Here is a 21,384-nt window from a genome sequence, read left to right as displayed (position 1 = left end):
GAAAAGAAACTCCGGTCACCCTCACGGTATGATCGCTTCATGACTCATGACCTGCTCCTCCAATAATCCGAATTGTCCAAAATACATATAATCGTTCGGAATGCGCTGATGTGACTCACCTTCAAAGAATGAATCGAATTATTGAGTACCGTGCTGCCGAACGACGCACGAACCCCGCCGGACTTCACGCCGCGTCCAGCGGAATAAGCCCCTTCGGCGTAGGCATATGAAAATTTTCTGAGATACACGACTGGTGGTCAGGTTCGAAATTATTCGGAATAATGTCGGAGTCGAAATCGATGGGTTCGCGGGCCCGACTCACAGACGTATGCGGGTGGTCTTCCCTGTTGTGGGCTTCCAGCATGCTTCACGGTTCCGGCAAGTACGAACCATCATCACGGACTGTTCCCGAAAAATTCAGCGGCGCTATAGACGGCCCGGAAGTCGCATCAAATTATCGACGGCCCCCAAATAATGTTTTTGTTCTCTCTGATGAGCCGTTGCTGTTTCTCGTATCAGGCGCATGAAGATATTCCATACAATTTTCGAAGGTAAGGTCCTACGGCAAAGTTCGTTTTCTCTCGAAGAAGGAGTTGGATCAAAAGTTGACTTTCAGCTCCTTGAGCTTCGATTTCCAAAACTCTTTCTTCATTTCAACAATTTCCATTTTCTTTTTGTACAGCTCCATTCTGGCGTTGTGTTCCTCGATCTCATGTCGCACTTGCAGATCGGCGAGCTGGACTTCCGCTGGGGCAGTCAGAAGCGAAAAGTCGCCGTTCCTCGGGTCGTCCGATATGCTGCTCGGAGCATCGTAGCTGATATCTTCGTGGATTTCGACGTTCGATACGATTTGCTCGACTCCGTTAACCTCGTGCAATTTCTCTTCTTTCATAACCCTGTCAGCCCGCGTTGCCGTTTCGATTTCTTGTCCTGCCGGAGAAAGATGGTCGTCACTTCTGACTTCCGTTTTCACTTCCGGGACGAGTACTTTCGTTATGGACACGTTCGTGACGGCACTGGCTGGGATCGGAGGGGAATTTTTCCCATCTCGAGCCGCTTTCTGCACGGTTAAACCCAGTTTGGCAAGGTTCTGTATTCGTAGGCCCTGTTCGGGATTGTAGAGGATGGTCTGTATGGGGGTTCCTCCTTGCTTCGGTATATTGAGCAAGGCGCACACGCCGTTCACGGGTCTCGGGGCGGGAGTTCCCGCTAGTAGGGTGAGGGGTCTGGGCGATAGGTTTCTCGGCGCGGCGGCCGTGCTGGATTTTTTTGCCGGAGGCGAGTCTCCATCCGACGCTGGGCCGTCCTTGCCCACACATCGATGACGGAGCATGCCTCCGGTACCTTTTTTACTCGAGTACGTCACGAAGCTCTTACAGTGGACGCATCGCGCGAAATCCTTGAGATGGTTGTCGAGATACACGAGTTCGAAGTCTTTCCAGGAGGCACTTTTAGCGTTGAATTTGCTCACAAAACGAAACCTCTGCGGCTGGCGACGAAATAACTGGTTGATAGCATCCTTCGAATACGGATCGATGGTGCCATCCGGCGGGGCCGCAACGCTGGCGACGGTCGCCGGCGTTACCGAAGAAACTGCACTCATTTCACTCACTGCATTGTCAACTCGCTGAGGAGGATGAGGAGACGCCGCGTGAGCATCCGGAGCTCAGGATCAGCGTGACCCCCTCACCCAACACTCCTAGCTACCGATCGATCCCCACTGCACAAGTGAATCTGATTCTTTAACAACACCGGCTCCGATGCCGCTCACTGAACGCTGGAGGGGTGCGCGCGCGGCTCGATCGCATGTTTTTCTCTCGGAAGTCCCGCTCGGACATGTTACTGATCGACTCGGCATCGAAATTCCAATTTGGAAATATCGTATGGAACGTTTTGCCGGATTCGTGAGTGCGGGCTGCATGGCTCCGCAGAACCGGGAGTCGAAAGAGCGGAGAGTGAGGAAAGGACGACGGGAGCGTGTCCTGTCCCCGCGTGACTCTTTCGCCTCACGAGCGACCCCACGGACTGCACGAAGCTACCCGGAGTCTACATCGAGCAAGAAGCCCATTGGAAATTGGCGTTGCTGGGTATTCGGCATTCCGACATTACTCACCTACCTGCGCAATATATTGGTATATCGACTCTACCGAGCTCTAATCCCAATCAAGCCAACGATAGATGAGCACATCCTTTCGGAACAAAGTCGTCGAAGGAAACGTTCATGGGGGTTAGGGCGATCGGTGGCACGAGCTTTGGTCGGATGCATGCTCAAATCGGACCCATGTTCTGAGAATATTCCGACGGATCGAGAGAGGGCACCATCCCCTCCGACCCCCACGGGATTTCTGTGAGCCTCCAGATGGAAAACGCTCGCGTTCCGCACTCTTCGATCTGCGGACATAGATCGCGAGGATCTTGTTGAATTAATTTGGAGTCTCAACATAACGTATATGAACGGAGCAAGACTTCGCGGGAATAGAATCTATGCTTCGATGAGAAGATATCTCAGAGAAACTTGGGTCCGAGAAGCGTACGACAGAGAATTTCGCACGGTGGAGGAGCAGAGGATTTTCTCAATATCGGCAGCGTGCTCTCCATTCTGAGTCTGAAAAATCTATTCATAGCACCTCATCAGCAGACTGATTTTTTTTCCTTATCCGCTTTTCCTTCATTCTTTGTTTCTAATCACGAACGTCTCCGAGCCCCAAGGAACGCTCAGCGGAGCGCTCGGCTCGCCGATTGAGTAGCCGACTGCTAGCCCCGAAACAGCGATAATCTGCATGTGACAACGGCCAGGTGCTCGATGCAAATCTGCATGCGATTCGCAAGACGCTCTGACTTTTCGACCATTCGTAGATTGGAAGGAGCAATGACTCTGGTAGGTAGTTGAACTAGGGGTCGGAAATCAAGTTACTGCTCGAACAATCCGAAGGGATGTAAGTGGAGCATCTGACTGAGTTGAGAGAATAGGATCTATTCTTCGGAGGAGCCCCCATGTCCCCGGAGGGACCCGTGGACCGAAAAATCCTCATCGGAGCACGGAATGGGGCTTCCGAAACGGATGTTCGAGTATCACAGGTGAATCCGGGTTCGAATGGTTAGCAGTCTCGCGCTCAGAAACGCCACAAAACGCTCTACATCACGACCTAAAAAGAATGGGGAGGTCCGAAGGGGAAAAAATAGTAATTAAATCCGAACTCATCTTCCGTAAAAGCATTGAATATATCGATGGGCTCCCACGGTATGCCCTAGAAAAACGAAAAGAAAAGAAGACGGGCACCCTCCAATTGGCATTTATGATCTGAGCAGAGGAAACTATCATAGGGGATACGGTATGGACCGACCCCAGTCCAGGAGGATATCCTGTGAAGCATGACTTGAATGATCTTCTCCGCTCGAAATATCGGAGGGAAAGTCTTCTCCCGCTGCCCCTCGGCTTCCCAGCTGCCCCTGCCGGCTGGGCGGGCGGCTCGTCACATATGTATAATGATGAGCCGCGATAAACATGAGATATACTGGATCGCCTAGGTGGCAAACCCTAGACAGATTCAGGCTACGAGACATCCAAGACGTAAGTTATTTTTAGCCGCAACTATCGATGCGTGGTCAGCGGAGTCCACTGAGGTCACGTCGAAGTTCGGCCGACCTAAAAAGCATGAAATTCTAACGTTCGAAGTCGATTTGGGTGCATTAAGGGGGAGGAAGTCGGTCTCCTCCCGGTTCATCGTGTTTTCCAGATCGGAGGATCGTCCGCAGTCACTAGGCTTTGCCCTGAGAGAAGATTCGGTGAAAACTCCCATCGTCGGGACGATTGAGCTCCGCTCGGTGTCATTATGTTTCACCGTGAATACGCTCTCTTCGTTCCCGCCCGTCGAGAGCTGCACCTTTCTTCGACGGCCAGCGGAGTGAATGGATCAGCTTCGAGGCGAGACCAAAGACAATTGTTTTGATATGAAATAGAGATCCATTCCTCCAAACTGACAAGGCCGCTCTCGAACATATTCCCGAAACGAGATTGTTGGCTCCGGATCAATCGGCGCTTCCATCTTACAGCTGCTCATAATCGTACCCATGGAATGGCGATATGTGTGGTCCTGCGTAACGGAGAGTCGTAAGGAGAAGTGTACGATGCTACTAGACGAGAGAGACGTTTCCAATAAAAAGTTATCCTTTACGTCTTTCTCTCCTTGCAGGACATCCTCTTCAACGAACAGTTTCCTCAATGTCTTGTTCTGGACAGGTGAGTAGAACACATCCGAGTTATCAGTGCTAACTGTGGAGAGTGTTGATGAGCATCCGGAACCTTCGGAGCGCAGAACTCCATTCCAGGAAATAATTCGAAGTGACCAGGCTCCGTGAGCGAGGGACGTGATAGAATCACTCTGAAGTTTTGCTGGACCTTCTGATGCTTCGACTGAAGTGACATTTTTTCTATACATCACGGAAATCCTCACGCACACTGGTTCCCTGCATTTATGCGATCATTAACCCTGATCCGACTTAAGTGTCGGTTCTAGTCTCAGGTCATGGAATTTCCCTCATCCCTGGGTATGTAGGAGGCAATCCGACCACGGACGCCGCCCTGAAGCTGCCCTGCATATAATCTCCTAGGATTCAATCTTCTAAACTCAATTTCAAAGCTTCGAGGGCATCCCCATCGCAAGCCACTCCAGAGGAAGTTGGACTCTCCGCCCTGAATCGGAGAGAATTCGTCAATAGGGGTGGTCAGCCTCGAAACACCCCCTCCACTCCCCACACCCTCTCCCCCGATCTCGGCCCTCTCCCGAAATCTCTCGTCTCCTTCTCACGCCTCGCTCCGAAGGAGGAGGGTAGCAACATCCTCCGATACCGAAACCACCGTTCTCCTGGACTGGTTCGAACCCAGAACCTGGCAAAACGGCGCAAACCAATGGGAACCTCGCTGTGAGCGAATTATTGTGCTATCAGGACGTCTCCGCGGTAGACGGCCGTCCCCCAGTGGACAACGCCGCCATGGAGACTCCCCCATCGACCTTAACGGAATCGGATGACTGTTCCAATCGTGAGGGCGAGACGGTCACTTTCATGGTTCCCGATCAGTCGTTGCGAGCATTCAAAGCCTTGCGCAGGTGAGTCTTCAGAAGCTTGCACTGGAAAGATTCTGTCCGCTACTCTGGATCCCCGCGCGAGGCGCTGTTGGGATTTTCCCGCAATGCGAGCAACACAGAGATTCTCTGCAACTTGTTGGTATGCCGAATTTATTATCCTCTCTTCCTCCATCGGAATGCTGTACGAACAGATGCAGATAATGGTTCCCGCTCCCATTGATGGAAACAGATCCAACAGCTCCGCGGAAATCGTGTTCTGATCACCTCCCCGGAATCTTTCCTGATCGTCTGTGCCGAGCGGGGAACATTCGATGTATTCAAATTAGCTCAGAGAAAGCATTCTAAAGGAATTAATTTTTTTTCTGAAGAATGTACAACGACCACGTCCTCTGCGACGTGGCTCTGCAGACCGGATCCAAGCAAATCCATTGTCACAGGTTGATACTGGCTTGTGTTTCGCAGTATTTCCACGCCATGTTCACATCGGATCTGAAAGAATGTTCGCAATCGGTGGGTGCTGGTCCCTTTTCCCGATTTTCAGAGAAATAACTCATCACCGAGGATTCGGAATGGAACCGAGTTCGTTTCTTCGCAGGTTGTGGAGATCCACGACATAAACTCCGAAGCGCTCCAGCAGATCGTCGACTTCGCGTATTCCTCGCAAATCACGTTGTGTCCCCAGAACATTCAGTCGCTCTTACATGCGGCCTCGGTGCTCCAGATAGACAATTTGGAGCTCGCGTGCTGTCAATACATGAAGGACAAAATTATGGCGCATCATAACTGTTTGGGTGAGTCTTCGCTCATCCCTTGGCGGGTTCTCTTTTTCGCTTCGAGGAACACTGCTAAGTCCGGAGGACATGTGGGGCGGGATGAGAGGTTTTATTTCTTGTCGCCCGCAATATCACTGCCATTCGTGGGGGGCCGATCGGGCGGAATCGAGTTTTGAGAACACGTAGAAAGAATACCGTCCTACTCGAAGTCGTCGACGCGGGCATGTGAAGTGCAGGAAGAGAGTGTTGCTCACGGGGCCTCCAGGGAGGGCACGGATGTCGTGACTGAACACCGTTTAGACTCGAGCTGGCAATGATTACGCTTTGTGCAATGGCGTGATATTGCATTCCTCCGGAGCTCCGCAGTTTTGCCTACAGGAGGGAGGACGGAAAGAATGGATATTTTATTCAAAGCTCACGAATTCGGAACAGGAATACCTAGTTCTCCATCCCGGGAATCCGAATATGTACTCCTCCGATGCCGGTTCGCCCACGAATGAATTTGGGGGGAACTCGAGGAGCTCCACCAAGTGACTGATTCATTACTCGGAATCGATTTTCCTAATAAGCAGAATTTTCTTCTATCGGAGTTCCCGAAGGGGAGCGGCGATATCCTTGCGGTTCCGAGTTCATCGGAGCTTTCCACGCGCTGCTGTGGAGTAATATTTGTGCCATGCTTCGAAATCCCCGCTCCTCGAGGGCGCGATGGCAAAGACGCAAACTCGACGAATCGGCGTCGTGCCGAGACACAATAAGACAGTCTAATGACAAGCTTCCGGACGCCGGAATACACCCCGCCCCAACCCCTGGTCTTCCGGAAGCATTGAATGGAAGTACGGATAGTGTGGAATATGGGCGAGGCTTCCATGGTCGAAGCGTGCCGATGGTTGTCCGAATGATTCGGCTCCGCCAATAAATATTCAAAAAATGTAAAACCTCTGCATCAAGTCGGATTCTTCGCCTTTCCTGGATAGGGTCATTAAGGGGGAGAGGTTATCCGAGGAAAAGTATACCACTCAGACCACACGGGACGATGCTAAATCCTTCCATATCGTTGCCCTTTCCGAGGTTCGATGTCTCACGGTTGGCTTGAGGGTGTGCGACACTCTCACTTCACGATGTTCTAGTTCGGACAACGACCCCTTGCCGAGCAGTATCATGAGTGCACTGTTCTTCATCCAACAGGAATATGGCATTTCGCAGCAGCCCACGGCCTCAACGGGTTAGCTGAAGCTGCTTACAAATTCATCCTTCGAAACTGGCCGGATATCACGTGTTACGGGGGCGAAGAGTTCCTAGCCCTGGACGCTTCGACCCTGGAACGACTTTTGGAATCGTCGAGTCTCTGCGTAGACAATGAAATTCAGGTGATACATTCAAGATGTCTTTGTCGTGTTCTATCCCAGGAGCGGGACTGCGAATGACGTTAAGCGGCTCACGCGTGTCTCTCTTCGGAAGGTCTATGAGTGCGTGCTCAATTGGCTGAGCTGTGGGAATCGAATGAGCGACAAAAGCTTAGTGTCTCGGATCCTCGCCAAAGTTCGCCTGCCTTTATTGCCACCTTGTTATCTGAGGAACACGGTCATGTTCGATTTTTCCGACAACATAGAATGCAGGTGCGTTGAGACTTTCCCCGTCAGAGCACTCCCTTGCCTTGGAGGGCTGGAGAGGTTGGGACTCTTTCAAAAATATAAGAGCCGGCCTTGTCCCTTATCGGAAGACCGTCCGCAGGAATCTAATTGACGAAGCCAAGGACTATCAACTCTGGAGGGCATCTCTGCTGTCTGGCGATGCCCCCATCTCATCGGACCGTTTTGAGCCTCGGAAGAGTTATGCGGGAATTCTGTTCTGCATCGGAGGACGCGATACTTCGGGCGATCCCTGCGCATCGACCGAATTCTATTCTGTGCTGGACAACGTCTGGTTGAAAGGGGTGGACATGCGTATCAAAAGGAGGCATGTCGCTTCTTGTAGCGTCGCAGGTAAGGACCGTCAGGAAATTCTCCATTCGCAGACACTATTCCAGAATCGAAGACACGGAGGAAATGATTCTTGGCTCGAGGGGAACCGAGATGTTCCCTGCTATCGGAAAAAAATTCCCGTTCAGAGGAAGCCATTCCGGCGTCTTGCTTGCTCCCAGGTAAAGTTTATGCGGTAGGAGGCTGCGACGAAGACAACCGCCATTTATGCTCCTGTGAAGTTTTCAACCCAAACACATTCCAATGGAAATCAATATCACCGATGAGGACTCCTCGGAGAGGTCTTGGAGTTTGTGCCGTCAACCTCGAAACGGGTCCAATCTACGCTGTCGGTAAGAAGCTTCGATTGATATCATTCGGAGATAACTTCTTATGAGGAGCGGATTCATGTCGTAGACTTATGGGATAATCTCTCTCTTCCGGGATCAGGGGGTTTGGACGACATCAATTTCTTCAATACTGTGGAACGATACGATATCATGAACGATGCGTGGACGTCTGTCGCGCCCATGCTTACCCCGAGAGGCGGTGTTGCTGTAATTGCAGTACAGGTTAGCATTCGGAGTCAATAATAATTGATAATAATCCGACTGCCGATTCTCAAGGGGATCAGCCTTGACGAAATCCTATTCTACACAGGGCATTATATACGCGTTCGGCGGCAACGTGGGTCAAACATCGCTATCGGCTTGTGAAAAGTACGATCCGCATCTCGATCGATGGACTCATACGGCATCGATGAAGCACAGACGAGCTGGCGCTGCAGCTGTAGTCGGATTAGTGGATAAATACATTTATGTTTTCGGTGAGATATCGGATTCTATTCAGCGGGAATGAAAATCTCCAGGATTTGCACACTGGCGCGATCTCTCACGGGATACCGTTTCAGGAGGATTCGACAACAATATACCGTTGAAGTCCGCCGAATTGTACGACTTGGAGAGAGACGAGTGGACTCAAGTCGCTCCCATGTCTGTCGCTCGCGGGGGAGTGGGTGGTGCGGCTCTTGGGAATCGAATTTACGCCGTTGGAGGCCACGACGGCACCAAGTACCTCGAATCAGTGGAAGTCTACGACCCAATACTGAACACGTGAGCAGCGTTCCGAAAATTCACCCCGTGCCCCCCGCAGCCATTCTCGCCCCCTCTCCCCATAGTTTCCCGCACCGAGCGTGGGTCTCAAATATAGTTCCTCCTTACAGATGGTCCTTCGCGCATCCAATCTGCAGGCGGCGTGCCGGAGCAGGTGTCACCCACTGCACTGGCTCTATTCTGAATCTGATGCAAAAAGTCCGTCAGCTCGATCTTAATAGCGGGACCACAACCGGCAGATCGAAGTCAGATTCATCGAAATCAATCCAAGATCAGGGATCTAAGCTGAAGATTATGAGCGAACAAAGCAATGATCAATCGGTGAAGTTTACGTCGACGAACTCGCGCTAGTGCTCCTGGTGATCTTGTCTACCTCTAGGTGCGCGGTCGAGAATATTTCTGCACAATATGCGTTCCTCTCAGCTTCTCGGAGTACGATTCCGGAAGCGGGAATTTTCTGTCCACTCTTCATCGTTCCATTTGCCTATAAGAATTTCGAATAATCTCGAAGTGCCCATCTTGAGGTGCTCATCGGTGTTGTGTTAATGATCAGCCGTGATGTTGTTTCGGAGAATACCGTACTCGGAGAAATCGATGCATATTGGGAACGAAGAGGTTTTCGTTAAGGGCGAGTCATCGGGTTGTCTCGTACTCATGATTTTGGAGAGTCTCTCCGGCTTTCATTGTTGATTAGCTCGGGGTTCCGTCCCCGGAATACACCATGTGTACATAGTAATTTCCCTTGAGCATTTTGTGTACCAATGTCACAATCGGATCATGTGGTATCTACGCACATGCAGGAGAACGATCAAAATGAATGTTCGTTTTTTGTCTGTTGCCATAGTTCAGCTCGCGAGGAGCGCTCGACAATGGTTCGTCCGAAATCCGATCTATAAGTCTCGTTCATATATCACCGAGGCGGCATATCGGGTCATTATGCGACCAATAAAACGATTCAACTGGACCTTCGGAGAGATCTTCCATCTGTTCTTCAGTCGAAGTTTCCGCTCATCGAGATCCAACGAATATCACCCGAGGAACGATCTCCAGCGGAAGATTCAAGGTGCCAGTGCTCGCATCCGATCTTTGAGGACCGTGAAAATACAAGTTTTCCAAGAAGGATTTATTCAATAGATTTTCGATCCGCCGCCGCCAGCGCATCGAGCGCGACCCGTTTCTCCTCAGCTGGGGAAACCGGCGGGTTCTTGGTTTCGAATTTTTTTATTGGACCGTCGGCGTCACTAGCGCTCTGCTCCTCTCGAACAGGCGATTGGGTTGCGGTGGCGGAAGCTTTGAAAGCCACCTCACCTTCGTCACTTCTGGATTTGCCTTTGTGGGCGAGACTCATGAACGCCTCAGCTGGTTGGAGATAAGATCCTTGCGACGAATCCGAAGAAGGGACCTCTTGTGACCGAGACTCCAGCAAGATGATCGGCGTGACACCGTCGTCCGCCGAGAACGCGGAGGAAGTTTCCGACTGGGGTGGGGGGAAAGTCTTGACACCTTGCTTTCTGGGCTTCGGGGCACCAGACATGTCGTTCTCCCCGGGCTTCTTCCTGCTGGCTGGCTCGCGTTCCGCATCTGTCGAATTAGACGACGTGGCTCTGAGACGATAATTTCGTCTGGGAGTACCGTGTCTCCTCCTTGCGCGTGCACTGAGAGGAACTGACGAACTATCGAGTTTTTTCGCGAGGTCTAGGTCCAAGCCAATTTTTCTCGTGTTTTTCTCCCGTCGTCTCCACATAGAACTCGTGTCGGTTCTGTCGGCTGGAAGGTTCCTCTCGGTGCCTTTGGAAGCTATGCTTGTTTGGACACACTGTGTTTTCTTCGTTGCGGCTGGTTTGAACAAGTGTGCCATGAAGTTGTCGTCCGATTTTTCTGATTTAGAGCTGTTGGACTCTCGTAATGATTTCATGATTTTGTCTCGTTTCACTGTCCTCACGGTTATCTTGCTGAAAACAGGCTTCAGAACCGTAGGCTGTCTCCGACCCTTCGATTTCCGTGAACGAGTTTTCGGAGGAGATTTTCTCTGTTTCCGTGAGCGTGTTGTCGGAGAGTTCTGAGGAGAATCTATGGACGGTGGAGTCCTTGAACGGTTCCTTGAACCCATGGTAGTCCCTTTTCCCGAAACTTCGCAGTCAATCAAAGAAGTTCTTAGGGCACGTAGTCTTCTCAATAAACCTTCAAAGCACCGCGATAAGGCCGCAAATTTCGATGAACGCGATTGCGCTTTCTGATTTTATGAATTATGAACCTTTTTTTCTTATCATTCAATGGCTCGATTCGAGCGGAGCTGCTGACCACGAATGATCGTTAGGCGGGAGTTTCGAATAAATTCTGCGATAGCGGGAGTCTGTCTTCGCGGTCGAGTCGACGATCGTGGAGTCCAGCGAGTCGATGAGGCTTTACGGGCCAGTCGTGCGTTCGATGCAGGTCTTTGCGGTCCCTGGAGAAAATCAGCAGGGAGCATCTTACGATTCGAGAAGAAGGATGATCTTTCAATGCGAAACTCAGCGTTTAATCGACGAAGCTGCGTCCGACTGAATGCGAACATGGATTTCAACGAAGGGCATCCAACAAAGTCCGAGCAAGGAATCGTATCGGGGAGGAGCTTCCTTCTGGAAACACTTCCCGAGAAGAATGGATATCCGAAGAGTCTACCGCAGAGCCATCCCCCGCTGTAGCTGCCTCTCGATCACATTCTGCATCGAATTTGCAACCCAAATGATGGTGTGAGCCGCATTCTGAGTTTCCCCGTGCTCGCACCTGAATCATATATTTTCCCCGGACTAAGAGCACACAGATACTTTCTCTCGTATTCAGCGCTCCCCTGAGTATCTGCATATTTTTTCCAATCTACCGCATGAGTTTCTCTGAGATGTGGGAGAGCTTTGAGCCTCCCTCTCGTTTCCGGAAGTTTTCGAATCCGTCTCGAGGTCCCCGATGGTTGTCCTTCGATGTTATCTAAACAGAATAAACCTGGAAAGCACGGACCCTTACCTGAACGAGTTCCTCCTCCGAGGATTGGAGAGAAACATAAATCGGTCGAAAAATATCCGCTGCGGCTTCCTCGACCCACCTCGGCTCCGACCGACGCCTGAGCTACTAAAATTGAGGATCTCTGGGAATTAGTTCAACCTGTCGGACGATATTCTATGATGGGTCTTAGTTTGCGCACCCGAGTCTATATCCATGAGCCGGGTCGTGCGAGCCTGATGATATTTAAGCCCTCTTGCTGCGAGGTCGAGTAAACGAGCCGACTATGGTAATACGAAGTTGCAGTTTTTGTTCTGAACTTGGGCTGAGGCCCTCCGCTACTGATGCGTATCCGTTGCCACTTGGAGTATCATTCCTGGACGAGTTCGAATGCTGCACCATCCCAGGATAGTTCGTTCTTCGTATCACCGAACCCTCTCCCGCGTGAGGCATGCTTGATTCTTCGTATATGTATCTCTTGGAGCGTCGCTCGAATCTGTGGAAATTCCTCTCAGTATCGATGTATAGCGGATCAGGGAAGAGGGGCGTAAATATCACTCAGATAATTCCCCGTTCCAGTTGACGAGATCATTCACATTCTTCATTCCCATATTCTTCCTTCAGAGGGCCGTCGAAGATTTTAGCCCTCTGCTGATCTCGGAGCCCACTTTCTCACGCAGCGAGATTTCCTGAATTCGTAATATCTTTACTGGTGAATTCATCATCCTCGAGAGCTGGAAGAAGGTGATCTTATTTTGTTCCCACTCGGTACGACCTGATTCCAGCGCTCGCGATGAAGCCAGCGAGGGCTCTCGCCACGCTGAAGGTCGTGGAGGTGTCGGTGGCACATTGCTCTGTGTATTTGCTGCGCGGCTCGAATAACTGTTCCCCCTGCTCACCCCTCACCTAGCACGGGAGAACGACGGGGGAGGGGGGGGGGGGCAACTTTCGCTGTCGACATGCCACCGTTGTTTCTGTAGGCTTTTGAGCCCTCGACGTTCCCGAGGCCCGATCCGGACAGCACCTCATGGATGACGAACACTTTTTGCCCGGAACGAACTGCGCGCTGGTCAAGGGCCGGACGGCCTCCCCTCTTTTCACGAGACACGTCGTCCGACGGAGCCGCGCATGCTCTCCGAGACTCTTCCGCACCCTCTGAAACCTTTAGACCCCCTCCGAAAATTCCCATCACCTCAAAATGCCCTCCTTTCTCCCCGCCTTTTCTGCCTCTTTTCGTCCCTGATAAGACCTTCTCGGGACCTTGGGAAGCCTGCACCACTTTGGCCATGCCCCGGTTCGCAGAGAACTGCAGCGTGTGATCCCACTCAAACATTCTCCTACGATTGAGATACAAAAATGAAGAAGCGTTGTCTCGCCATCGATCACGCTCCGACAGCTGATGGCAAGAATATGAGACCCTCCCTCTACCTCTACGCGGTCGTATGTGTATTCGGCGTCTGTGGAGAGGAATAAAGGGACCATTTAGGCAGGAGCGGCGAGAAAAATTATTTTGCACTTACTCCGAGCGATTCTCACTGATCGAGGATCTCGAACTCACAATAATAACATCATTCCCGAACAGTCTCCGAGGAAGGTGAATAGGTGGATTCCGGATGGGATAGATAACTTGGAACTTTAAAAGGCACCCAAACCGTCAAAGAAGACACGCTCCCTTAGATGTAGATTAAGTTTATTCGAGTTTGGATTATCGTCGTTATCAATTGTAACTCTTGTATTCACTGTATACTTCAAATAAGGTTTTACTTATTGTTGTTTGTTTGTTGTTGTTGTTGTTTCTTTTCTTGTTGTTTCTCGAGATATGTTGCTCTCCTTGTGGTCTTGATAACCGTCGGGATATGTTCCGATATTGAGAATTCGTAGGGGACTATACATCGCAGAGTCTGCAGACGCATTCGCTTGCTTTTTCGCTGACTGACTTGCCGGCTAGCTCGTCGCTGATTGCGCTGTCGTATTTAGGTCTCATGATGATCGGAAGGGTATGTCGGGAGGTATATAAGTAGGTAGGAATTAATCGATCGATCGGCTGTAGACTCTAGCGGCATATCTAGCGCATCCTATGAAGTTATGGATCGACGGTATAAACAGATGAATTAGAGGCGCGTTCTAAGCTCGCACCCTCATAGCACATGCTGAGAATTCAGGGAATATCGTCCTCGCAAGAAATTCTTTTCCTAAATTCACTCATCTATCGGGGTAGAAAGATCTGATTCTGGAAACAGCAATTTACTCACGTCATATCTGTGGATGTAAGACACCGTCGTCCGCCGAGGACGCGGAGGAAGTTTCGGACTGGGGTGGGGGGAAAGTCTTGACACCTTGCTTTCTGGGCTTTGGGGCACCAGACATATCGTTCTCCCCGGGCTTCTTCCTGCTCGCTGGCTCGCGTTCCGCATCTGTCGAGTTCGACGACGAGCCAATTTTTCTCGTGTTTTTCTCCCGTCGTCTCCACATAGAACTCGTGTCGGTTCTGTCGGCTGGAAGGTTCCTCTCGGTGCCTTTGGAAGCTATGCTTGTTTGAACACACTGTGTTTTCTTCGTTGCGGCTGGTTTGAACAAGTGTGCCATGAAGTTGTCGTTCGATTTTTCTGATTTGGAGCTGTTGGACTCTCGTAATGATTTCATGATTTTGTCTCGTTTCACTGTCCTCACGGTTATCTTGCTGAAAACAGGCTTCAGAACCATAGGCTGTCTCCGACCCTTCGATTTCCGTGAACGAGTTTTCGGAGGAGATTTTTCCTGTTCCCGTGAGCGTGTTGTCTGAGAGTTCTGAGGAGAATCTAGGGACGGTGGAGTCCTTGAACCCATGGTAGGCCCTTTTCCCGAAACTTCGCAGTCAATCTAGGAAGTTCTTAGGGCCCGTAGTATTCTCTATAAATCTTAAAAGCAGTCCGATAAGGCCGCCAACATCGATAGACGCGATTGCGCTTTCTGATTTTGTGAATTTTGACTTTTCCGTTGTTTTCTTATCGTTTAATGGCTCGATTCGAGCGGAGCTGCCGACCACAAATGATCGTGAGGCGGGAGATTCGAATACATTCTGCTATAGCGGGAGTGTCTCTTCGCGGTCGAGTCGTCGACCGTGGAGACCACCGAGCCGATGAGGCTTCACGGGCCAGTCATGTGTTCGATGCAGGTCTTTGCGGTCCCCAGAGAAAATCAGCAGGGAGCATCTTACGATTTGGAAAGAAAGATGATCTTTCAATGCGAAACTCAGCGCTCGATCGACGAAGCTGCCTCCGACTGAATGCGAACATGGTTTTCTACGAAGGGCATCCTGGGGACGGAGGAATCGTATCGGGAAGGAGCTTCCTCCTGATGGAAACACTTCGCGAGAAGAATGGATATCCGAAGAGTCTATCACAGAGCCACCCCCCGCTGCAGCTGCCTCTCGATCATATTCTGCATCGAATTTGCAACCCGAGTAATGGTGTGAGCCGCATTCTGAGTTCCCCCCTGCTCGCACCTGAATCATATAGATCATAGCTGAAGCGCAAGAGACAAGCGTCCCGCTTCCACTACAACACGAGAACACAGGGCCTGAATTAGAGCGCCACATAGAGGATTTAAAAAATGGTTTCACCTTCTCGGTCTCCGCCGCAGCTGGAGCTTTCGACGAACAGCGGGATATCAAGAACAAGAGAGTCATCTCGCTCGCCGGATTTCGAGTTAGTTCGCGGAGCCTGAAACTACGATCTCCCCACCCGAGAGATCCATCACATGCTTGACGGCCCCCTGGGCTTTCATCGGAAATCAAGATCTTGGATACGGTCAAAACGACGGTCAAGACTCTGTGCAGTCCATCAGGGTCTTAGCCGTATCATTGAGCTAGGGAAGGGAAAGTTTCTGATTTTCAATTCTGAGCCCCGTCCGCCCTGAAAAAAACACCAATCGGGGTGAGTCCGACAAGAGAGTGTCGGCCCACCTGATGGAGATCTCAAGTCCAGTTCCAGCCATTGTCCATCCGAAAGGGATCGGATGCTCGCCGTCAGTGCATTCGCCGTGCACCGTTCTGCCTCGCTCAGCATGAGATCTCGTTTTCGGTTTCAAAGTACAAACTTCGGCCTGAAGTCTGACAGGCTGATGCCGGATCGAAAAAAGCAAGATCCAGGGTTTGTTGGAGTGGGGGTTGTTGCACATTTATTGTCTGCTCTTATTGTAGAGATAAGGAGCGTCATCTCCGGGTGGAGTGGAGGACTTCGGTTCTCGGGAACAAACATGCGATATCGGTCGCATGCAAGGAATGATACGAACAAGATTTTTTCAGGAGAGTCTCCAGACAGACTTCCCCTTCAATTGGTTGAGCTAAGTTTCTAAGTCCACCGATGCTCTGTCTTGGTTCATGTACTCCTGTAGGGCGTACTTGACTTCCTCGCAGCAGTCGACAATCGTTTGCGTGACCGTGATCAAAGTCTTTCGCATCATTGCTAGCTCGTTGGCGAGCTCGTGGTTCACTTCCGGGCTGTCTTGGAGCCTCTGTTCAGCGAGTTGTTTCCTGGCGGTCACTCGCAGCTTAGTTTTCTCGGCTTCCTGGAAATAAGTTCCGGGTGATAATCGTGGAAAGGGTTGACTCCTGGAACGGCCCTGATCGAAAGGCAACATTTCTGAGAGGATCTCCCCGAAACTTTCCTAAGACTTCGAGGGCATCGCTCACGAACCTGCAAGTGCTGGATGACTGAGGCGAGTTTCGGATCGATCGGTCTGATTCTCTCTTCGAGTTCAATGATTCCTTCGGATATCCTACGGAATTCTTGAGTTACGTCATGGACCAGTTGGCGGAACTGAGGAAAATTATAGTTGGGCGCGGACGCAAGGTATAATTTGTGCCCCCTGGAAAGGGAAATGGTAAGTCTTCAAAAATCCAATGAGACGCGATTCATCGTGTCTGACTGAATGGAGCAGTGAACGTCCCTTCCAGAATCGCCGCACCCGATTCCGTGTCCAGGGTCGCGCATTGACAGTGTAGATATTTCGAGCGAGCCTCGTCGAGTATCATATTACACATCTCGAACGCAGAGTTCCACGAATGGTTTGCACGTGGGTGTTCCGCGGCTCCCAAAATAAGACCAGTGTTTCGAAACCCGAACTAGACCACCTTATCATGCGCCAATTTTTCTGAGATATTCATGAACGAGACAGGCGTCATAATGGAGCACATGGCGAAGAGGTCAGATAAGGTTTATCCAAGCTTGTTCTTTATATCAACAACGACATTCTTCTGCGGCGGAGCGGGGAGACGCGAAGCGTTTCGGGAGCAGTTTGTAGGTGACAACTATGTATGATGCGGGGAAGCTACTCACTCGTGGAATACATTATAGGTGTAAATCCGCTCCTCTTGAAGTGCCTTGAACTTTTGGAGCAGATAGATCACGTCACCCTCGGCAACATCCAACTGGAAGCGGGAAAAGAGAGAATAAAGTTCTATACCAAGATCTGTATGCTAGACCAGAGCTTGTCACCAGGTCAAATTCGCGACCTAAGACTTCGATACTCGACGATGGAGGCTCCGAGGAGAGGAAAACTGGAAGCACGCGGGATCTTCTCAACTCAAAAGACGCTGCCCCGAGATCAAAATTCGGGACATTGCTTAGTGCGACCGCCAAGATGTAGATCCCCGTCCCTGGCTACCTGGATCAGTCACAGGAATAATGACCAATTAACTCAACCGTACCTTGCTTCTCACAGTGTCCAAGGGATACATCCTCTTCCAGTGCCAACCGACCTTTAATTTCTCTAGGAAGCCGGCTCCAAGCACCCGGGCTCTCACGTGGAGAGTTGCGCCCCCAGGAGTCGCGAGGGCGCCACATGAGCTGCGGGAGGACGAATTTCCGCAATGGGGAAACCGGCTCCCGACTCTCGACCTCCCTTCGGCTCGAATAGAGTGATATCACGCCTATTGATGGCACATTGAACTGTGTCCAGTGTCCAAACGGGGGCCGATGTGTTTCGCGAGGCTCTGCGACAGTGCTCTCTGATCGACGCACTGGGCTCGAAAGGTAAATCAGAACCGCAAATTATAATGTTCCAAGACTTTTGACGTGAAACGTCTTTAAAAAGGTTGGCCTAGTTTTTTTACCAAAAGTGTGACGAAACTTGTCCATTTTCTACGCGTCAAACGTCTTTAAAAAGGTTGGCCTAGTATTTCACCAAAAGTGTGACGAAACTTGTCCATTTTCTACGCCCTGCAGCTCCGTGCCTTCTACACCGATCGACACCCGGTTGGTGTCTTTAGATAGCAAATTTACGGCACATCAATTTCATATACTTCCTACGGAGTTCCCACACGCACAGATCGACTCCTGGAGGCAAGAATGACACCCTATGCGCCCTATTCGCCCGTGATCATGGCTCCTCCTGGGAGAGGGCGATTTCAAATTTCCAGAGCGCGCGTAACGACCCAATGGCTAGCAACGCAATTCCGCATTCACCTCTTTCAAAACTCAGAAGAAGATATTTTCCACTCAGAAGAAGATATTTTCCACTCGGAAGAACATATTTTCAACTTAGAAGGAGATATTTTCCACTCAGAAGAAGATATTTTCCACTCAGAAGAAGATATTTTCCCAACTTCGGTGAAGAGTTCGACTTTACCAGTGATAATGAGACCTCAAAGTACGAGCTGAGTTTAAAGGGAGAATGACGATGCTCGAGTCTTACGAATGGCCATTCCGACGACGTTTCACGTCCTCTACACGGTAGTGGCTCTGCTGATACCTCTGAATTTCTTCGAGACATGACAATCATTGGATCCAGGACCAAGGAATACGTCGTGGACACCATGACGTTCCAACACGAGATCGCATTTTCAGGAGATGAGTCCACTGAATTAGCTTTGGGCCAGGGAAGGAACGGCACCGGCGCACGAGAATCTCGAGTGTCTTTTGCGGTTCTACGATCCACGTCAATTGTTCACTAACAGCGAGTTTCCGGTCGGAGGACCATGAAAAAATGCCTCGCTTTTCAGTGTTCGACGATTCTCCGTTTGTCCCGTCGTCTGTAGTGAGCCGAAAGCTCATTCTCCCAGACGCGTGTTGGAAATTGTCGGAAGTGTTCATCAGGTCACCATTCGATGGATTCCGGGGGAAATTTCCTCACATTCCCGCCCTTAGTCCGATCGGCCCTCCTAACGGGTCCGGAATCAAGATCGGAATCTCATGGAGAATCCAACTGCGGCGTCTGTGCGGTGGCAGCTCGGGTGCTAGCGCGAAACCGCGCTGTGCAGGGATTAAGGATACGTACCGCCATTTTCGTCGGAGAGACAACGCTACAGGCTAGATTCACCAATAAGTACCGTGATATGAGTCACGTTGACGACAACCTAACGCCGGAGTTTTCTGAGGGCGACTGTGATCCTCGCTCTGGATGCCTCCGCAAAAATCATTCCCCGGCGGATTCGCGGTGCGGCTCTCCATGCGCACGAGCATGTAGATCCACCGAGAGGAGACCTCGCAGCGAGTCCTGATCATCTGGAAAGCTATTCCAGGCGACGGAATCGAGCCGGATGATCTGACTGCAGGTTGATCCGATACGTGCGATTTGTCCACGATCGTGGGGCGTTGTCAAGTTGTTGGTTCTGACAGGCACGTTGATATCGAATACGTGCGACCATTTTTCGGCCACATCCTCGCCGAATAATTTTCTGTAGAGACCGCAACGATCTTATCTGCAGATACCGCCGAGGTAAACGAAGCCAATGAAATCTGACAACAGTTGACTTTGAGGAGATGTGAGTGCACCGATAAGAAGGAAGCTCGGGTTCGGTTATTGATTTTTCTTCTTCGTCTCTAGTAGCGGAACTGCGTCTACCTGACACTGTGGGGGTGGTGCCGTCACTTCAGGTTAAGAAAAAATTCAGAGGTAGCAGCAGAGCCACTACCGTGTAGAGGACGTGAAACGTCTGCGGAATGGCCATTCGTACGACTCGAGCATGCTAGCCATTGGGCCGTTGCGCGCGCTCCGGAAATTCGGAATCGCCCTCTCCCAGGAGCAGCCATGTTCACGGGCGAATAGGGCGCATAGGGTGCCATTCTTGCCTCCAGGAGTTGATCTGTGCGTGTGGGAATTCCGCAGGAAGTATATGAAATTGATGTCCCGTAGTTTTGCTATCTGAAGATACCAACCGGGTGTCGATCGGTGTAGAAGGCACAGAGCTGCAGGGCGTAGGAAATGGACAAGTTTCGTCACACTTTTGGTGAAATACTAGGCCAACCTTTTTAAAGACGTTTCACGTCGAAAGGAAGAGAATGAGTGAAAAAATTCAGAGGTAGCAGCAGAGCCACTACCGTGTAGAGGACGCGAAACGTCTTCGGAATGGCCATTCGTGAGACTCGAGCATCGTCATTATCTCTTCAAAATCAGCTCGTACTTTCAGGTCTCATTATCACTGGTGAAGTCGAACTCTTCACCGAAGTTGGGAAAATATCTTCTTCTGAGTGGAAAATATCTTCTTCTGAGTGGAAAATATCTTCTTCTGAGAAAAAAATATCTCCTTCTGAGTTTTGAAAGAGGTGCATGCGGAATTGCGTTGCTAGCCATTGGGCCGTTACGCGCGCTCTGGAAATTTGAAATCGCCCTCTCCCAGGAGCAGCCGTGTTCACGGGCGAATAGGGCGCATAGGGTGTCCTTCTTGCCTCCAGGAGTTGATCTGTGCGTGTGGGAATTCCGCAGGACGTATATGAAATTGATGTCCCGTAAATTTGCTATCTAAAGACACGAACCGGGTGCCGATCGGTGTAGAAGGCACGGAGCTGCAGAGCGTAGAAAATGGACAAGTTTCGTCACACTTTTGGCGAAATACTAGGCCAACCTTTCTGAAGACGTTTCACGACGGAAGATGTAATTTGAGTCCATGCACTTGGAAACGTGCTGCTCCAATGATGATGTGCTCAGGTACGTGACGAGAGCTCTCTGTATCTTGATTTTGGCAGCAAAGGTTCGAGTCTCCTCTCGGAGCTGATGATATATTTGCACAAAGTTTCAATGCTCTCTCCCGTGTGTACATACAAGGACGAGAAACATCAACGAGCTCTTGGACAGGACAACGAGGATCCAAGGAGCGACAGGATGGTTTCACGGTTCGAAAATCGCCTGAGATTTATTGATCTCGCGTCGTCGTGCGGAGATTACAATCTGGTGACGCTCCAACATCTGAGCCCTGAGGTGGGTGAGATTTGGTTCATTTCTTCTCAGGCCAATCATTTGCGTATCAAAATCCCCAGGGATTGCGAGCTATCCTACACTTCGGAACATAAACGAATGCATACTAGCGTCTCAGGAATCATTCAGGGTGGGAGAGGGTTGCCGCTCATCTGATCGACTTGAACTGTTGCTTATTACAGGTGGACACCGTCGACGACTTCGTGCAAGCGGTGAACAAAGGCGCAATTTGGATTTTCCTCCTCGGGAACATTCTGACCGGCGCGATAAATTTATTTCTCAGCGGAAGCATTTCTACGCTGAA

General features: G+C 50.6%; 3 protein-coding genes across 4 annotated transcripts; 1 reads left to right on the top strand and 2 right to left on the bottom strand.

Moving 5' to 3' along the window:
• Positions 1-598: 598 nt before the first annotated feature.
• On the bottom strand, positions 599-1,603 carry BEAF-32 (Boundary element-associated factor of 32kD). Its single transcript, XM_018640093.1, has one exon. It carries the CDS (start codon positions 1,601-1,603, stop codon positions 599-601), a length of 1,005 nt encoding a protein of 334 aa, XP_018495609.1.
• Positions 1,604-4,076: 2,473 nt separating this feature from the next.
• On the top strand, positions 4,077-9,281 carry LOC100901268 (kelch-like protein 8). The gene is made up of 13 exons (XM_018640092.2): positions 4,077-4,111; positions 4,194-4,240; positions 4,886-5,108; positions 5,456-5,597; positions 5,683-5,878; positions 7,046-7,227; positions 7,319-7,476; positions 7,592-7,842; positions 8,001-8,171; positions 8,269-8,390; positions 8,479-8,644; positions 8,729-8,930; positions 9,041-9,281. The coding sequence occupies exons 1-13, from the start codon at positions 4,077-4,079 to the stop codon at positions 9,279-9,281; spliced, it is 2,136 nt and encodes a 711-aa protein (XP_018495608.2).
• Positions 9,282-16,043: 6,762 nt separating this feature from the next.
• Positions 16,044-19,309, bottom strand: LOC100905830 (required for excision 1-B domain-containing protein). Of its 2 annotated transcripts, none has more exons than XM_003744722.2 (4): positions 19,164-19,309; positions 17,225-17,316; positions 16,583-16,754; positions 16,044-16,454 (listed from the first exon to the last, which is right to left on the bottom strand). In XM_003744722.2, the coding sequence occupies exons 1-4, from the start codon at positions 19,167-19,169 to the stop codon at positions 16,230-16,232; spliced, it is 495 nt and encodes a 164-aa protein (XP_003744770.1). In that variant the 5' UTR covers positions 19,170-19,309; the 3' UTR covers positions 16,044-16,229. The 2 variants fall into 2 exon arrangements, with proteins under 2 accessions (XP_003744770.1, XP_003744771.1); XM_003744723.2 differs by lacking the exon at positions 19,164-19,309 and adding an exon at positions 17,596-17,639.
• Positions 19,310-21,384: the final 2,075 nt, after the last annotated feature.

The sequence above is a fragment of the Galendromus occidentalis genome, unplaced genomic scaffold, assembly GCF_000255335.2.
Source record: "Galendromus occidentalis unplaced genomic scaffold, Mocc_1.1 scf7180000077474, whole genome shotgun sequence".
Lineage (NCBI taxonomy): Eukaryota > Metazoa > Arthropoda > Arachnida > Mesostigmata > Phytoseiidae > Galendromus > Galendromus occidentalis.
Note: the sequence above shows the minus strand (reverse complement) of the source record. Positions and strands in the feature narration are given on the sequence as shown.

Excerpts from the sequence above, each read along its gene's own strand:
- BEAF-32 (XM_018640093.1), bottom strand. The coding sequence starts at position 1,603 with ATGAGTGCAGTTTCTTCGGTAACGCCGGCGACCGTCGCCAGCGTTGCG.
- LOC100901268 (XM_018640092.2), top strand. The coding sequence starts at position 4,077 with ATGGCGATATGTGTGGTCCTGCGTAACGGAGAGTC. Across the intron at positions 7,228-7,318 it reads GCGTAGACAATGAAATTCAG|GTCTATGAGTGCGTGCTCAA; the intron begins GTGATACATTCA and ends TCTCTTCGGAAG. Across the intron at positions 8,931-9,040 it reads TACGACCCAATACTGAACAC|ATGGTCCTTCGCGCATCCAA; the intron begins GTGAGCAGCGTT and ends TCCTCCTTACAG.
- LOC100905830 (XM_003744723.2), bottom strand. The coding sequence starts at position 17,625 with ATGTATCCCTTGGACACTGTGAGAAGCAAG. Across the intron at positions 17,317-17,595 it reads TGGACACTGTGAGAAGCAAG|TTGGATGTTGCCGAGGGTGA; the intron begins GTACGGTTGAGT and ends TCCCGCTTCCAG. Across the intron at positions 16,755-17,224 it reads ACCTATAATGTATTCCACGA|GGGGCACAAATTATACCTTG; the intron begins GTGAGTAGCTTC and ends TTCCCTTTCCAG.